Genomic DNA, 18,317 nt, shown 5'->3' on the forward strand with positions numbered 1-18,317 from the left:
GGGCTCGCGCCACTGCGCACTCGCGGGAGGGCGGTACCACGGCGGCGGCGACATGGGGGGGCGCGGAGCAGACGCCGGAAGTAGCGGAGGGACGGGTCCCCCCGAGGGGTACTCAGCGCCGGCCGCCTCCGCCAGAGCCGCGTCCAGAGCCAAGGCCCGAGGGGGTGGGCGTGGCGGCCGCCGGAACACGACGCCCTCCGTTCCCTCTCCTCGCGGAGCGGCGCCGCGTCGCTCGTCTCCATCGGCTGCCATGAGCGAGCGCCTCCGCCCCAGGTGAGTCCGCAGGGCACCCTCTTCCCCTCAGCCCCTCTCCCGGTGTTGTGTCGTGGGGTACACGGAGCCGAGGGGGGTGCGACGCGGAGTCCGAGCGAGCCTGGGCCCTGCGAGTCTCCGTGTGGGTGCCTTGCTGTCCGGGCGGGGAGAGGGGAGGGATGCTTGGCTGACTGGGAACCTGGTCCCCGGGGGCGCCGGAGCGGTGACTCCTCAGGGCCCGGGTCGCCCCCCGACCCCATCTTAACTCCCCCCGCCCCCCCCCATCTTTCCCTGTTTGGAGTGAAGTCCGGTCGGTCCCGGCGGAGAGAAGGGGGCCCCAAAGCTTCCCTGTCCTAAATTTAGGAGGGTGGGGGGATGGGAGAATGGCCGATGTTCGAGAGGAGCCTCTCGGGGGCCTGTGAGGGGACGGCGGGGCGGGTAGCCGATCTCCCCAAGGTCGGGAAGAAGGACTGGGCTTAACTCCGCAGGACGGAAGGGTTAGGTCAGATCGAAGCCCTTGTGCCCTGCTGGGCCGTCGTAGACGCAGAATGGGCTAGGGCCAAAGTGATGACCTGTGGCTTCCCTCCTCGGCCATAGCGTGAAGAGCATGCAGAATTCTAAACAGTTTGGGTGCGGAGCCGTTTGACTCCGAAGGCTGGAGGTAGGGCTATATTGCGACGCACTTTTCCTCCGAGCCTGGACCCGGGGCTTAACCTGGAGAGTGCTGAGGATTCTTTTCCTTTTTCTCATTTCTCACCTCTGTGAACAGGTTAGGGAGGAAAATGTTGGGATTGTACCCGGGAATGGAGAAGATGGACTTTATTTGGAATTAGAACAATCCCTCATCGTGGAGTTTGAACTGAAAACTATAGATATCACCAAGTCCCATCTTTCATTCTTCTGATCAGGAAGCAGATTTAGAAAGCTCAGTTGGTTTACCTGGGTCTTTCTATGCCAATACTTTGGCCATCTGATGCGAAGAACTGACTCATGTGAAAAGACCCTGATGCTGGGGAAGATTGACAGCGGGATGAGCAGGGGACAACAGAGAATGAGATGGTTGGATGGCATCACCGACTTGATGGACATGAGTTTGAGTAAACTCTGCGAGTTGGTGATGGATCAGGAGGCCTGGTGGAGCTGCAGTCCATGGGGTTGCAAAGAGTTGGGCACAACTGAGCAACTGACGGAGAAGGCAGTGGCATCCCACTCCAGTACTCTTGCCTGGAAAATCCCATGGATGGAGGAGCCTGGTAGGCTGCAGTCCATGGGGTCGCTAAGAGTCAGACAGGACTGAGCGACTTCAGTTTGACTTTTCACTTTCATGTATTGGAGAAGGAAATGGCAACCCACTCCAGTGTTCTTGCCTGGAGAATCCCAGGGACAGGGAAGCCTGGTGGGCTGCCGTTTATGGGGTCGCACAGAGTCTGACACGACTGAAGCGACTTAGCAGCAGCAGCAAGACTGAACTGAACTTCTAGGTTCACTGTTCTCTTCATTTTTTTTTTTTCCCCAAAATAATCTTAGTGAGGCCTGAGTGAATGAGACGGGGGTTGCCTGGGTAAATTATGCTGTAGGTTTTTTTTGTCTCTCTGTATTCAGTGATTTTTGAATGTAATTGACAGTCTTTCCATGGGGACCCGGAATTAATATCCTCTAGATATCCTAGAGGATATTAATTCATAGGGTTGAGATTCTGGAAGGCATCTTGGAAGTTCTTTAGTGCAATAGTGAAAATCAAGAGTTCTCCAAACTTCTGCATATTGATTTGGGTCATGTAGTGAGAGAGCCATAAAAACCCTACTTGTATATGAAGGAAGAGTGGGCTGAATTTGAAATTAGGGGCCCAGTGTACCAACTTGCTACTGAGATTAGTCACGAGATCCTTACGTATAGTAAGCCTGATATAACTGCCAGTTTTTTCCTTCCCACACCCAGTTTGTACTTCCAGCAGTCCCTCGGGATGTCTCACATATCTGAAAAAGTCTAAATATTTCTCTGAAAAACATTCCTGTTATCCAGTGCTGTACACAAATACACTGGATGCGCTTATAGTCCTAGCAGTCCCTTTTATCTCGTTCACACAATCTCACATGGTAAGTTCTTTACTGTGAGAGAAGTCATGTGAGCTGGCATGCTTTCTCTGCTCCCATGTGTTGTGTAGTACAGTGGATCAGATCCAGCTGTCTTAGCATCTTCAAGTCGGTTCAGATCTGTGGATCTGTTTCCTCAATTTTAAGAGGAAGCGTTGGTCTATGATGGTGGGTCTTCATACAGGAGGGGTGGGTATGGGTATGTGTGCCTGTGCTTGTTCAGTTGTGTCCGACTCTTCAACCCCATGGACTGTAGCCCAGCAGGCTCCTCTGTCTATGGAATCATCTAGGCAAGAGTGTCAGAGTGGGTTGCCATTTCCTCTCCAGGGGATCTTCTCCACCCAGGGATCGAGCCCACCCTCTTGCATCTTCTGCGTTGGTAGGTGGGTTCTTTACTAGCTGAGCCACTGGGGAAGCCCTGCGTGGGAGGGAGGTCCCTACTCCAGTTAAAATATCCATTATCTCTTTTATAAATTGAAGGATCTTTTTTTTTTTTTGGTAGGGTGAAATAGTTCTGTCATTTTTTAAATAAAGTTTGAAAACCACTAGTCTGTGTATTCTAGGATTTCTTCTGTGCTCAGTCTCTAGGAGGGACAGGAGGGTTGAGGAGAAGTGAAGTGATGAAAAGTGATGTAGTCTGCCATCCTGAGAAGTAACAGATGCTAAACAATAATCTGTAACTAAATGGCTAGGGAGAATGTAATTAGTTATAGGGTGGCTGCTCAAATTATAACCTGGCATATGGCATTAATGTTAAAAGTTACAATCTGACTGATTGTGTTGAGCATGAAGCTAAGGTTTTGTAAAATATTCATGATGTTGAAAGAAATGCTTCAAGGATGAATTCTGCAAAGAGCTTAGAAAAAGGAGAATGAAGAACATTTAGGGCTCATTCTTAATCCAGAACCATCCAAAGGAGAGAACTCCCAAAAGGCCAGAGAGATCCTTCTGGTACCTGGAGACATCAGCTAATTATGAGGCAGGAATATTTCATGTGACTTTCTCAGTTTAATTGAAATCTTCAAAACCAGCCCATCCTCTTGACGTTCATCGTCTTGTCACTAGAAAGATAGTAACCTTCTCTCCCATTATAAATGAGGAAATTGGAAAGTTGTAGTCAGACCATGAGTTTGCTGGCAGTGACTCAGCAGCCCCGGCACAATCATCTGTTGGAACACCGATAAAAGAGGAGTTGGGGGACCGTCACCGTCATTCGAGGAGTTTCTCTTTGGGCGGCAGCTGGCCTTCCACCAGTGTTCTGCAACTGTTGTCAGGATGGGTGTAGCGATTTCTTGGTTCCACTAGCACATCCATTTAATGATTATTAAAGCCTGATATTTATCTAGTTTTTAGCCTCCGGTATTTCAAGGTAAGATCTAATTCCCTGAGAGAAAGGTGAGGAGATCTTATTTTGTATACAGCTGAGTCTTAGGATGCTGCAGTCCTTTGGGTCGCAAAGAGTCAGACACACTGAACTGAGCTGAGGCTTAGACCGGTGTAGCCCCTGCCGGTTGGCTAGTGCTTCCTCAGAATCATAGCCCCCATCTTATCATTCCAAGCCTAAACTGGGTCTATACTCATCGATTAAAATGTTAGATGCGTTCACAAGTAAGAGAGAATTAAGCTCAGGGTGATAAATTTAGCCAACGTCCCGACCTGATCAAAGCCCCTCTACTCACATAGAACGTGTAACTGTACTGAAGATACTGTGCGTTCAAATTCAGTATTTTCCAGAAAGCTCTCTTACCCTCTAGATAGAGCAACTTGAACTCTGAAGAGCTTTCATTATAACAGCTTATGCTGCTTTGTATAAACCAACCTTTCGCCAGCTCTGTCCAGTAGAATTTTCTGTCCCTCTTCTGTCCATGGTAAGTGTACTGGAGCGGGTTGCCATTTCCCCTTCCGGTGGTCTTCCCGACCCAGGGATTGAACCCAAGTCTTGTGTGGCTCCTGAGTTGCAGGTGGATTCTTTACTGCTGAACCACCAGGGCAGCACAGTTCATGCAGTTTGACTTAAAAATGTACCTCCTCTAATAATTTCTGTTTTCTAACTGGAGCTTAGAAGTCCAACCAGCACTGGTTCTTACACAGAAAACATACAAACTCTGTCTCCGTCATACACCTCAGAATACTTGACCGAGAAAGAGGGGGTGATTTTTCTTTAAACCTGGACATTTTAAGCAACTGGTGCTGCAGTGTAACAGTAACAAGCTGGAGAAGTAACTTCTCTTACAATACCAGGTGGTGCAGCCAGCCATCAAGTTAATGTGTCCAAGAGCCGCCTTTGCAGTGATTGTCCAGAAAAGTAATTTGATGCATTAGAGGGCAGAGAGCTTTTGTGTTAATGTGATATTTGGGGGAAAATCAGAGATGAAAGAAAGTGAAAGAATAGAGGCTACCTCCAGCCTCTAATGCTCTTCGTGTGTAGCACCATTTTTATAAGGATTTTAAGCGTAAATAGGCAAAGGCAGCCATTCCCGTCTTAGATGCCACATGGACAGGAGTAAAATTAGGGTAACTTGGGATGGTAATTTCAGGAAATGGAGGAGGAGATCACCTTAATTAGGTGGAGTTGGAGCACTTAGTCATCAGTGTCTTCCTGCGCTTGTTTATTCCCAGTAAGCATTTCAAATCGTCAGGCTTCTTTTTAGAAATTAGTTGTACTAATTTAAGCTCTACCTTCCTCCTGTTATTTTACATTTTTGCTCTTCTAACTTTTTTGCCTATTGGGATTATCATATGACGATCTATCTCTCAGGCAAGAGGGCAAATTTAATATGTTTAAATTACAGTTTGAAGTGTGCAGAAGACCAATTCTTTTTTTTTTTTTTGTTCTCTTTGTGGTTTAATTCCAGGAAAAGGAGAAGGAATGGCAGTGAAGAAGACCACCATCTCCCCCCACAGACCAAAAGGAGCAGTAGAAATCCTGTCTTTCACGATTCTTGGGACACAGAGGTAGGAAGTGTGGTCGAGAGCACCTGCTGTTTGCACTGCTTGAGCCACTTCTGGGTAATGAAGATTATTCTTTGAGTAGGGAAAAGGGATCTGACTTGATTGCAGTGTTTCTAACCTTTTTTTTTTCTTTCTTCTGAGTCATGGCTGTTTTGAGGATGCTACCCACCTTCTCCACAGCAAAACAGCCTGTGTTTGCATGTAATAATACATACAAATGCCCAGAATTTGTATGTTATGGGTTTTATGGACCTCTGAAAGCCCATCTTTGAACCCTTGTTGGTATTTCAGAAGCCAACTTCTTTTCTTTTTTTTTTAATATATGGACCATTTTAAAAGTCTTTATTGAATTTATTGCCATATTGTTTCTGTTTTATGATTTGTTTTTTTGACCTTGAGGCATATGGGATCTTGGCTCCCAACCAGGGATGGAATCTGCACTCCCTGCATTAGAAGGCGCAAAGTCCCAATCACTGGATAGGGAATGAGCCTCTGAACTGAGGTTTCCTGGGTGCTTCATTGTCCCTCCTGTGCACTTGAACGCCTGGTCTGCAGTGGGGCAGGGAAGCTGACCAGATGCTATTGTTAATAAATGATGCACCTGAAGCTTTGACCCTCAACAGTTGTCGGCCTAAGAGAGAAACTCTTCGCTGCAGAGGTCCCTAAGCCCCAGCCTCGTCATTTAAAGCAGAACTCCGTGCCTCCCAATTCTCGCATAACCAGAATAATTTGTACTTCAGTTCTTGATAGTAGGATTTGATCTATATCCGGTCTTTAGCAGAAATCCAAAGTAACTCCCTCAAGGAGGGAAAAAATCAGTAACTGTCAGGTAGGTAATCCTCATTCAAGAGCAGCTGATGCACCCCAGAGCAGACTCGATTCTTCTACGTAGAGACTGAATTTTCTGTAGCTTTTATCCCCCCTTTTAAATCCTCGTATCATTTTTCCCCCCGTTAGAGTAGCAGAAAAGTATTGAGCTTTTGGTTAACGTAATAACTAGGGAATTTCACAGATGGAAGAAAACCAAAGATTAAAGGCTGCCATGAACATCTAACGATAAGAATTGAGTTTCCATGATTCTTTTGAGTTAAGACTATTCATTAAAAGAGTACATGATGGTTACTTTCATGGTATCAGTGTAAATATCTCTTTACTTGTGCCTGTACATCAGACCTGCTATATGATGTTTGCATGAGTTCAAAGGTACAGTAGATCTTTTTATTTATTTATTTTTTGTATTGATCTTTTTCCCCCTGCGTCTACAGTTCTAATGCTTGAGAGCAGGAGTGTAAATGGTCATTTTTTTTAAAAAAACAAGCATTTCTGCTCTCTCCTTTTGAATAACACTCCCTAGTGTTAGGTTTGGTTGTATTCCGATTGCTGTTTGTAGAATGACCTTCACTCCCTTGCTGATGCCCATGCACTGGTCTCACAGAAGTTGGTGCATTGTTGTTCAGCCTGTGGGTTCGTGTGTGCTGTTCTTGTTTGTCCAGAGAAATTCAGTGATTAAACCACTCTGTAGGTATTAGTTGGAAGCATGGACTGGATTGCCCTGGTAATAATTAACAGTCAGTAAGACGGTAGGTGTTGCAAGAGGGCATCAGAGGGCAGACACACTGAAACCATACTCACAGAAAACTAGTCAATCTAATCACACTAGGACCACAGCCTTGTTTAACTCAATGAAACTAAGCCATGCCCGTGGGGCAACCCAAGATGGGCAGGTCATGGTGGAGAGATCTGACAGAACGTGGTCCACTGGAGAAGGGAATGGCAAACCACTTCAGTATTCTTGCCTTGAGAACCCCATGAACAGTATGAAAAGGCAAAATGATAGGATACTGAAAGAGAAACTCCCCAGGTCGGTAGGTGCCCAATATGCTATTGGATATCAGTGAAGAAATAACTCCAGAAAGAAGGAAGGGATGGAGCCAAAGCAAAAACAGTACCCAGCTGTGGATGTGACTGATGATAAAACCAAGGTCCGATGCTGTAAAGAGCAATATTGCATAGGAACCTGGAATGTCAGGTCCATGAATCAAGGCAAATTGGAAGTGGTCAAACAAGAGATGGCAAGAGTGAATGTTGACATTCTAGGAATCAGCGAACTGAAATGGACTGGAATGGGTGAATTTAACTCCGATGACCATTATATCTACTACTGCGGGCAGGAATCCCTCAGAAGAAATGGAGTAACCATCATGGTCAACAAAAGAGTCCGAAATGCAGTACTTGGATGCAATCTCAAAAACTACAGAATGATCTCTGTTCATTTCCAAGGCAAACCGTTCAATATCACAGTAATCCAAGTCTATGTCCCAACCAGTAACACTGAAGAAGCTGAAGTTGAACGGTTCTATGAAGACCTATAAGACCTTTCAGAACTAACACCCAAAAAAGATGTCCTTTTCATTATAGGGGACTGGAATGCAAAAGTAGGAAGTCAAGAAACACCTGGAGTAACAGGGAAATTTGGCCTTGGAATACGGAATGAAGCAGGGCAAAGACTAATAAGAGTTTTGCCAAGAAAATGCACCCTCTTCCAACAACACAAGAGAAGACTCTATACATGAACATCACCAGATGGTCAACACTGAAATCAGATTGATTATATTCTTTGCAGCCAAAGATGAAGAAGCTCTATACAGTCAGCAAAAACAAGACCAGGAGCTGACTGTGGCTCAGACCATGAACTCCTTATTGCCAAATTCAGACTTAAATTGAAGAAAGTAGGGAAAACCACTAGACCACTCAGGTATGACCTAAATCAAATCCCTTATGATTAAACAGTGGAAGTGAGAAATAGATTTAAGGGCCTAGATCTGATAGAGTGCCTGATGAACTATGGAATGAGGTTCGTGACATTGTACAGGAGACAGGGATCAAGATCATCCCCATGGAAAAGAAATGCAAAAAAGCAAAATGGCTGTCTGGGGAGGCCTTACAAATAGCTGTGAAAAGAAGAGAAGCAAAAAAAAAGCAAAGGAGAAAAGGAAAGATATAAACATCTGAATGCAGAGTTCCAAAGAATAGCAAGAAGAGATAAGAAAGCCTTCCTCAGCGATCAATGCAAAGAAATAGAGGAAAACAACAGAATGGGGAAGACTAGAGATCTCTTCAAGAAAATCAGAGATACCAAAGGAACATTTCATGTAAAGATGGGCTCAATAAAGGACAGAAATGGTATGGACCTAACAGAAGCAGAAGATATTAAGAAGAGATGGCAAGAATACACAGAAGAACTGTACAAAAAAGATCTTCACGACCCAGATAATCACGATGGTGTGATCACTCACCTAGAGCCAGACATCCTGGAACGTGAAGTCAAGTGGGCCTTAGAAAGCATCACTACGAACAGAGCTAGTGGAGGTGATGGAATTCCAGTTGAGCTATTTCAAATCCTGAAAGATGATGCTGTGAAAGTGCTGCACTCAATATGCCAGCAAATTTGGAAAACTCAGCAGTGGCCATAGGACTGGAAAAGGTCAGTTTTCATTCCAATCCTAAAGAAGGGCAATGCCAAAGAAAGCTCAAACTACCGCACAATTGCACTCATCTCACACGCTAGTAAAGTAATGCTCAGAATTCTCCAAGCCAGGCTTCAGCAATACGTGAAGCATGAACTTCCTGATGTTCAAGCTGGTTTTAGAAAAGGCAGAGGAACCAGAGATCAAATTGCCAACATCTGCTGGATCATGGAAAAAGCAAGAGAGTTCCAGAAAAACATCTATTTCTGCTTTATTGACTATGCCAAAGCCTTTGACTGTGTGGATCACAATAAACTGTGGAAAATTCTGAAAGAGATGGGAATTCCAGACCACCTGATCTGCCTCTTGAGAAACCTGTATGCAGGTCAGGAAGCAACAGTTAGAACTGGACATGGAACAACAGACTGGTTCCAAATAGGAAAAGGAGTACGTCAAGGCTGTATATTGTCACCCTGCTTATTTAACTTATATGCAAAGTACATCATGAGAAACGCTGGACTGGAAGAAACACAAGCTGGAATCAAGAATGCCGGGAGAAATATCAATAACCTCAGATTTGCAGATGACACCACTCTTATGGCAGAAAGTGAAGAGGAACTAAAAAGCCTCTTGATGAAAGTGGAGAGTGAAAAAGTTGGCTTAAAGCTCAACATTCAGAAAACAAAGATCATGGCATCCGGTCCCGTCGCTTCATGGGAAATAGATGGGGAAACAGTGGAAACAGTGTCAGACTTTGTTTTTCGGGCTCCAAAATCACTGCAGATGGTGATTGCAGCCATGAAATTAAAAGACGCTTATTCCTTGGAAGGAAAGTTATGAGCAACCTAGATAGCATATCCAAAAGCAGAGACATTACTTTGCCAACAAAGGTTTGTCTAGTCAAGGCTCTGGTTTTTCCTGTGGTCATGTATGGATGTGAGGGTTGGACTGTAAAGAAGGCTGAGTGCTGAAGAATTGATGCTTTTGAACTGTGGTGTTGGAGAAGACTCTTGAGAGTCCCTTGGACTGCAAGGAGATCCAGCCAGTCCATTCTGAAGGAGATCAGCCCTGGGATTTCTTTGGAAGGAATGATGCTAAAGCTGAAACTCCAGTACTTTGGCTACCTCATGCGAAGAGTTGACTCATTGGAAAAGACTCTGATGCTGGGAGGGATTGGGGGCAAGAGAAGGGGACGACAGAGGATGAGATGGCTGGATGGCATCACTGACTCGATGGACGTGAGTCTGAGTGAACTCCGGGAGTTGGTGATGGACAGGGTGGCCTGGCGTGTTGCGATTCATGGGGTCGCAAAGAGTCGGACACGACTGAGCAACTGATCTGATTTGATCTGACACGTACTTTTTACCTGTCATGGTAACCTGAACCTGCTGGTATGCCCTCAGTTTCATCACGTTTACCGGCATCTGGTGCTGTTGAGTAATGTGGCCAAGCAAACCCAGGGAGTGCTGGAGCAGCAAATGGCAGGGGGGGATACCTTTAAAATGGAAAGTTAAGTCCTGAATAATTAAATCTACCACTGGAGTATATCATTATATTTATAACGTAAAAATAGCCAGTTTAGGGACATTTGGGTGCTCGTTGACAGTTGTGTACAAAGGGGAATATAATAATAAGTCATTACTAGTGGATTCTTAATTTTACTAATTTGCATATAAAGTGTATTGTTAGTGAAAATAGTATCTTTTAATTCTAAGCTAGGGCCAACAAGGTATATTTCTTTAAAACACTTAAGAGAAACCATTTCCTGTGTCTTTCTTTAAATACTTAAGTTTAGAATTTTTTTCTTGTAACATGAACAACTTTCATTTGGTTAATTTCCAAAACTCACCGTTTTCTCCTAAATGTAATAATATTGGCAGGTACTGGGAAATAAGGCATGAGATGTTGGACTTATTTTGAACTGTGCCACAAGTTAAGTCATGCTTATCAGTAAAATGGAGATGGTATGAGCCTCTTTTTTCCTCAATTCTAGGAAGCTGAAGAATGTGAACCGACTTGCCAGATTAGTTATGTAAAGAGAAATTCTGAATCTACTTGTACATTTTTTTCCTGTCACTTTGGTGGGTGTTACGATCTCTACTTTTTAGATGGAAAAATTGGGCCACAGAATAATAAAGTCACTTGCCCAGAGATACATAGCTAGTACAAGGCAGGTCAGTGAGCCCCAGAATGTGAGCTATCCACAGTGTGAACCATCTCCCAGAAGACAGATCAGAAGGTCTGAGGGACTTTGCTAAATATATCCAGTGCTGCTAGGTCCTGGGCTTCTCTTGAATCATGGGAACAGAGAAGAATATTTTTCCCCAGTTAATGCTCTGAAATTGTATTAGCTCAAAAGCAAGTTTAGTAAAGAAATTGGGGTTTGGTGTTCTTTTCAACTCTGATTGGTCTTTGCCTTGAAGACTTTGAATATTTACTCCAATGGCTTAGATTTAATGCCTTGGGAGCTTTAGGGTAGTGTTTTGAAAATTGAGATCTAATTTACAGGTATAGGAATAAAAAAGGGTTTAGAAAGCCATTCTAGATGATTCCTGGTAGTTAAGGTCTAAAGCAGGTTCGATTTTCTGTCTAGTGAGTATGTGAAGTGATTGGTCACTTTGTGTCTTCCTGTTGAGTCCTTTCCAAAGATAGCCCTATTCCCTGACCTCACACAGTGACTGGATGGGTAAAAACTAGCTGAATTTAATTGATTTAGGTTGACCTTTTCTTTTTTTTTTTTAGGCTGACCTTTTCTTAGGCTGGCTGTTTTGGTTTGAATTGTAGCTTTGGTTATAGGAATGATGCTCTTTATTTTCAGCTTGAACATCTTTCTTTACAAAAACTACACTGGATACTTCCACTGAGTCTGGCCTCTGGGGTGTAGGTAAATGCCTTACAAGAAGTACTGCTACCTGAGTGAATAAAAGCTGTACGGTTTTTAAATACAAAGACTCCAACTTAAAAAAAAAACTTTATTTCGCTGTGCCAGGCAGGACTTAGCTGTGGCATGCAGACTCTTAGTTGCGGTGTGTGGGATCTAGTTCTCTGGCCAGGGATCGAACCAGGGCCCTCTGCATTGGGAGCACAGACTCTTAGCCACTGGACCAGCAGAGAAGTCTCCCCCACCCCACACCTTTTTTTTTTTTTTAAATACTTTTAACTTACCAAGACTGAGCTTTTAAAGATCTTTTGGATCACTATACAATCACAGCAGGTAGAGAACGAGAAGATGTGGAAATAAAACAGAGGTGGCTTAACTGGAACAGCCTCTGTCTTGTTCTTGTGTCTGCTAGAAGGGAAATCTTTGATGTCATATCCCTGGAACCCCAAGAGTGTTTTATTAGGAGTGCAGACGCGTGGCAAAAACAGCAGAACCAGGGGGATCTGTGCATTGTTAAAACTAGGATCCCATAAGTCCATTTGTCTTAACTGATAAGAATTAGCAGAATGTTAGGTGATTTTTTTTTTTTTTTTTCAACAGTGTGAATTTATATGACCCTGGGAATATTTAGCATAGCTTTGTAAGAGGGTATTTTAAGACTTTGTTTTTGCTCACTCTTATCGTTAATCTGTCTAGGGTAGTAGGACCAGCCTGAGACAGAAGTCTGTTTTGGCAGACTCGGGGTGAGACGTCAAGGTTGTGTACTTAAAACCCTATAGCAGGGGACTTCCTTGGTGGCTCAGTGGTAAAGAATCCACCTGCCATTGCGGGAGACACAGGTTCGGTCCCTGACCTGGGAGGATCCCACATGCCATGGAGCAACTAAGCTCGTGCACCCCCAACTCTTGAGCCTGTGCTCTGGAGCCCAGGAGCTGCAGCTGCTGAAGGCCCTAGAGCCTGTGCTCTGCAAGAAGAGAAGCCACCGGAATGAGATGCCCTCGCACTAGAACTGGAGAGCAGACCTGCTCGCCGCAACTAGAGAAAAGCCTGTGCAGCAATGAAGACCCAGTACAGCCAAAAATAAACATAAATAAATTTAAGAAACTATTAAAAAAAAAACAGCCCTGTAGCAAAGTAACTGAAAGTATTAGGTTGGTGCAAAAGTAATTGCAGTTTTTGCAACATTGAAGTTTGCCATTTGATATTGAAATACAAGGCTTCCTAGGTGGTGCAAGTGGTAAAGAACCCACGTGCCAGTCCAGAAGATGTAAGAGACTCCGGGTTCTTTCTCCAGGTCAGAAAGTGGGCATGGCAGCCCATTCCAGTATTCTTGCCTGGAGAAGCCCATCAACGGAGGAGCCTGGCGGGCTACAGTCAGCAGGGTCACAAAGAGTTGGATACAACTGAAGTGACGTAGCACACATACACATTGGAATACATTCTAGATACATGTGGTTATGTTACACATCATTTTAATGTGCATTTGTCGCTTTTGTCTTTTTTATATGACTTATTACTTGCTGTTTGTATTTATTTTAGACAATAGAAATGATGTTAGATAAAAACCAAATTCTAGCAATTTCCTTATTTGAGTTCAAAATGGTTCGTAAAGCAGTGGAGACAACTTGCAACATCGGCAGTGCATTTGGCCCAGGAACTGTGATGAACGTACAGTGTGGAGGTGGTTCAAGGAGTTTTGGAAAGGAAATGAGAGCCTAAAGATGAGTGCAGTGGGCGGCTGTGGGAAATCGACAGCGGTCAGCTGAGACCATCATAAAAGCTGATCCTCTTACGGCTACACAGGAAGTTGCCAAAGAACTCACTGTTGACCATTCTATGGTCATTTGGCATTTGAAGCAAATTGGAAACGTGAAAAAGCTTGGTAAGTGGGTGTCTCATGAGCTGACTGGAAATGAAAAAAATCGTAGTTTTGAAGTGTCATCATCTCTCATCCTGTGCATCAACAATAACCATTTCTCAATTGGATTGTGACATGTGACAAAAAGTGGATTTTATATGACAACTGGTGGCGACCAGCTTAGTGGTTAGACTGAGAAGAAGCTCCAAAACACTTTCCAAAGCCAGCCTTGCATCAGAAAAAGTTATGGTTACTGTTTGGTGGTCTGCTGCTGATCTGACCACTACAGCTTTCTGAATCCCAGCGAAAACATTATGTCTGAGAAGTATGCTCAGCAAATCAATGAGATGCACTAAAAACGGCAATGCCTGCACCTGGTCAACAGAAAAGGCCCAGTTCTTCTCCAGAACAATACCTGATCACATTGTCATGCAACTGGTGCTCACAAGTTGCCTCATATGCCGTATTTACCTGACCTTTTGCCAACCAACTCCCACTTCTTCAAGTGTCTTGACAACCTTTTGCAGGGAGAACTCGTCCACAACCAGCAGAAGGCAGAAAATGCTTTCCAGGAGCTCATCAAATCCCGAAGCAGGGGTATTTATGCAACAGGAATAAACAAACTGATTTCTCATTGGTGAAAATGTGTTGATTGAAATGGTTCCTATTTTGATTAATAAAGATGTGTTTGAGCCTAGTTATACTGTGGTGTTGGAGAAGACTCTTGAGAGTCCCTTGGACTGCAAGGAGATCCAACCAGTCCATCCTAAAGGAGGTCAGTCCTGGGTGTTCATTGGAAGGAATGATGCTAAAGCTGAAACTCCAGTACTTTGGCCACCTCATGGGAAGAGTTGACTCATTGGAAAGGACTCTGATGCTGGGAGGGATTGGGGGCAGGAGGAGAAGGGGACGACAGAGGATGAGATGGCTGGATGGCATCACTGACTCGATGGACGTGAGTCTGAGTGAACTCCGGGAGTTGGTGATGGACAGGGAGGCCTGGCGTGCTGTGATTCATGGGGTCGCAAAGAGTCGGACACGACTGAGCGACTGAACTGAACTGACTGATACTGGTGTAAAATTCATGGTCCAAAACCATAATTACATTTGCACTGACCCAATAACTTTTTAAAAGATCCATTCAAAATGGAGGAACACTGCTTTCAAAAGTTTTAGAAGTGTTAGTCACTCAGTTGTGTCCTATTCTTTTTGACCCCCTGGACTGGGGCCCACCGGGCTCCTCCGTCGAATTTCCCAGGCAAGAATGCTGGAGTGTGTTGCCTTTTCCTACTCCGGGGGATCTTTTCAACCCATGGATCGAACCTGGGTCTCCCACATTGCAGGCAGATTCTTTTATCGTCTGAGCCACCAGGGAAGGCTCACTGTTCAAATTCTTGAAATATTTGTGATACATTGCATCAGCTCCGAGCACGGATAGCTACCCAAGCAGTTTCATCTTGAACCTGACTGTTGTCTTGTTGAATAATGAGGATACGTACATGTTTTTAGGCAGGAACTTCAAACAGATGATGTAGCCCAACTCTCTCTTGTAAGAATATGCACTTACTCACGGACACAGACAAAGTGACCCCTGTATTTTCTTCTCATGCATATTTAGGAAGTAGTTTTAATTGGCCTACTGAACTTACTTGGAGTCTTATGGGCCCACTGGTATTAGCAGACCTGGAGCTCTCTCAAGTCATTGGGCACTTTGGGAGCACAGTTTTAAGTTAGAAGCCCTGATGGACTTGGCTGGGATCACCTCTTGCACGTAATTCGCACTCTGCAGTGGCCTTAGGATGAACTTCATTCTCACTCTAGGGATGGAGTGTGTAATACAACCAGCAAGATTTTTTTTTTTTTTCTTTTCTTTTCAGGCTCATGTAAATTAAAAGCACCACTGAACTGGGAGATGGATGTGAGGGGAAGTCAGGGCTTGAAGGAAAATAAAATACAATGTTGCTCTGCTTTTCTAATTAAGAGAAAGCATAGAGCTCTAGGTAATAAATGTACACGTGTATTCCGGCGCTCTCTATGAAGCAGAGACTCACTAATTAACAGTACCGCCTGGGGGACTTTCTAAAGGTTATTAGTAGAAAGTCTTCAGAGTTATTTTGTTCCTACCACGGGTTTAAGTGGGCTTTCTCTTAAACTGACTTCACACTGTGGGAAGGTAAAATTCAGGGCAGCCTAGCTGAGCACCAGGCTCTCTTGACCTCTACTGTATCATTGGAGCCACGTGAACTAAGAAAAGGAGCTTCGGCTTCTCTGTCCCCTGCTCCACGATTTAGACGTATTCTTCTTTCTGCCAGAAACAGTACGTGTCCCTCTGCCTTCTCTCAGGCTTTTGAGTGCTTTTTTCTGTTACTTCTCCCTTCTTGGCCCTCCAAACAGTCTGATCCAGAAAAGCTCCACCAAGCGGGGGAAATGCAATTTTTTCTTGTCTCAGATTTTATAAGACAAAACGATTGATTTCTGCATATATCTTAAGGCTTTGCTAGAGACTTAAAATTTAGTTTTACACCTTCAGGGTTAAAAGGAAATAATGGTCTTTCCTTTATCCCATAAAGTTACGATCTGTTAGAGTACTTTTCAGACTTTTTGAAGTGGTCCCATAGAAATGCTTCATTTTGTGACCCGTACGTACCGAATATACTTGTGCATTGTTGAGAAGAAGCCTCACGGAACCAGTACCCTTATCGTGTGGCACTGTTTATATTATGCCGGTTGCTGCTGGCCCATCTGTGGATGGTGACATATTCCCTGAAGCCCCCGTCGCCCAAGTGCCAAGACAGGTCCAAGTAGGAACGAGTGCACCTCTGAAAGAGATTTGTTTTGTTTTCACCTTTAATGATAGTATGTATGGAAGGTTTTATGTGTATTTAAATAACAAAGAAAGTGCATTTACCTGGATTCCTGGGTTCTCAGTAGGTTCTCTCTTAGTCTAAAAGCATCATCAGTTTGCTGTCTGTCTGCTAATTATTCAACTGAAATAGTTCAGAGGTTCTTAAGCTGTTACATTAAATGAGATGAAACAGCCTTCCTAAAATCTTACTGACAGTATCATTGTATTTTTTAAGTCTCAGTCTTAGAGTTAGAAAAAACTGAAGACCTTACTCTCTTTTGAAGTAGCACTCTTTAGTTCTTTTAATGACTGCATTTTGTTCTCAAAAGAAGTATTTTTTTTGTAGAAGCTATAGAAAATAAAGATTGTTTTAAAGTAGGTCTAAATGCTAAATATTTTGGCATGTCTGTCCTTCCAGAATATTTTTGGTGTCCTTATGTGTATACATAAGCACTTTGAAAACCAGCAGACTTACTGTACATTATTCTGTAACCATAAAACGCTGTTAAAGACCTTTCTTCTTTAGTATGTGTAGGTCTCCGTCGTCACCGCTGGCCAGCTGCGTAGTTCCGTCCTGTGGATTACAGTTGATGTGTTGCATTTTATGTGTGTTGTGTTGTGGTTTAATCAGTCGCCTCTAGTTTTAGACAGTTAGGTTGTCTCCATTTTTAGCTATTACAAACAAGGCTGCTCTAAAGATTTTAAGACATGTCTTTAAAACTGAGCTACAGGATACTTAGAACAGACTAGAAATTGAAGGTATTTGTGTCCTTTCCCCTTTTTAACAGCATTTGTACGGCCATCTTTTCTGTTTATTGGAAAGAATTTCCGTATTTTCTCAGAGTAGTTATCACCTTTGCTGTTAGGGTGTGAAATAATCTAAGATATAAACTTGACTTGCTAGATATGGATTCTAGTTCTTGCCTTAATTTTCAGACAGTGCTTGTAACGTGAAATGGCAAAGAAAAGCAAAGAGGAGGCAAAATGCTCTTGGTGGTGGGTATCTTCCCTAGTCGAGTGGCCTGCTTGCCACCTGGCACGCTAAGCTGCGTATGCCGGCGGCAAACTAGGTCAGGGGAGACTTTTCATGGAACACTGTTTTTCTGTTTGAATTGGCTTTGACTTCTTAGGTCTTCAGGTAAATGTACAGTAATTGCTGCTGCTGCTAACCCTACCGTGTGGTCTTATTCAGCCTCTTAAAATGCTTCCATGAGTTTGTTTTTGTAGAAAGATGGGATAGGTTGTCTCCTACTGCCTGTGGGCAGTGGGCTCCATGACCTGTTAGTATAGGTAACTGCAGATGATTTGGTGGGCCGTGGTATTTCTTGGTTTAAGAATGCACGTTCGTGAACATGGCTTTCTTTGCCATGTCAGTTTATATACATGTTGGTAGGTGTAATTTCTTATCAGAAAATGAATAGAACTAGCTTTTTAAAAATCATGTTTAAAGTATCTGGAAGCATATATGTGTTTATTTTTATAATGAAAACACTGCAAAAAGTTGTAGGAAACGGTAGAAAAAAATCACAAACTAGAATTCCTCCATCTAACATAATCATTGTGATCTGTTTCTTTCCAGTCTTTTTCCTAATCTGTAGATTTCACATGATGGAAGGCAGGCATTTTAAAACCAATGTTTTCGTCTAAGGGAATATAAATTTAGATGTGTCCTCCCCCAAGAAAATTCTACACAAGAGCATTAACCTCCAGAGTTCTTTCTCCTCATGCGTTGACTTCTTTCGGCACGCTGTCGTGTGGAGCTGTGAATGGATGGAGAAGGGCGCTGCTGACCGAGTTACTGGAGCTGTTGCTTGATTGTGTGGCTCGGTGGTGTCCTGTCTTGATTCTCTGTGACCCCGTGGACCGGAGCCCACCAGGCCCTTCTGGCCACGGGATTTCCCAGGCAAGAATACTGGAATGGGTTGCCATTTCCTCCTCCAGATCTTCCCGACCCAGGGATCAAACCCAG

General features: G+C 43.8%; 1 protein-coding gene across 2 annotated transcripts in view; it reads left to right on the plus strand.

Annotated features, from left to right (window-relative positions):
* Positions 1–18,317, plus strand: part of VCF1 (VCP nuclear cofactor family member 1) — a 20,851-nt gene continuing 2,534 nt past the window's right edge. The window contains exons 1-3 of one of the 2 annotated variants that reach the window (XM_070774167.1): positions 251–273; positions 5,201–5,300; positions 17,928–18,251. In XM_070774167.1, coding sequence (XP_070630268.1) covers positions 18,012–18,251 — 240 coding nt within the window. In that variant the 5' untranslated portion in view covers positions 251–273; positions 5,201–5,300; positions 17,928–18,011. Of the gene's footprint in view, positions 274–5,200; positions 5,301–17,927; positions 18,252–18,317 lie in introns of both variants that reach the window. The other variant, XM_070774166.1, reaches the window with a different exon arrangement.

This window comes from Bos indicus, chromosome 19 (genome assembly GCF_029378745.1).
Source record: "Bos indicus isolate NIAB-ARS_2022 breed Sahiwal x Tharparkar chromosome 19, NIAB-ARS_B.indTharparkar_mat_pri_1.0, whole genome shotgun sequence".
Classification (NCBI taxonomy): Eukaryota; Metazoa; Chordata; class Mammalia; order Artiodactyla; family Bovidae; genus Bos; species Bos indicus.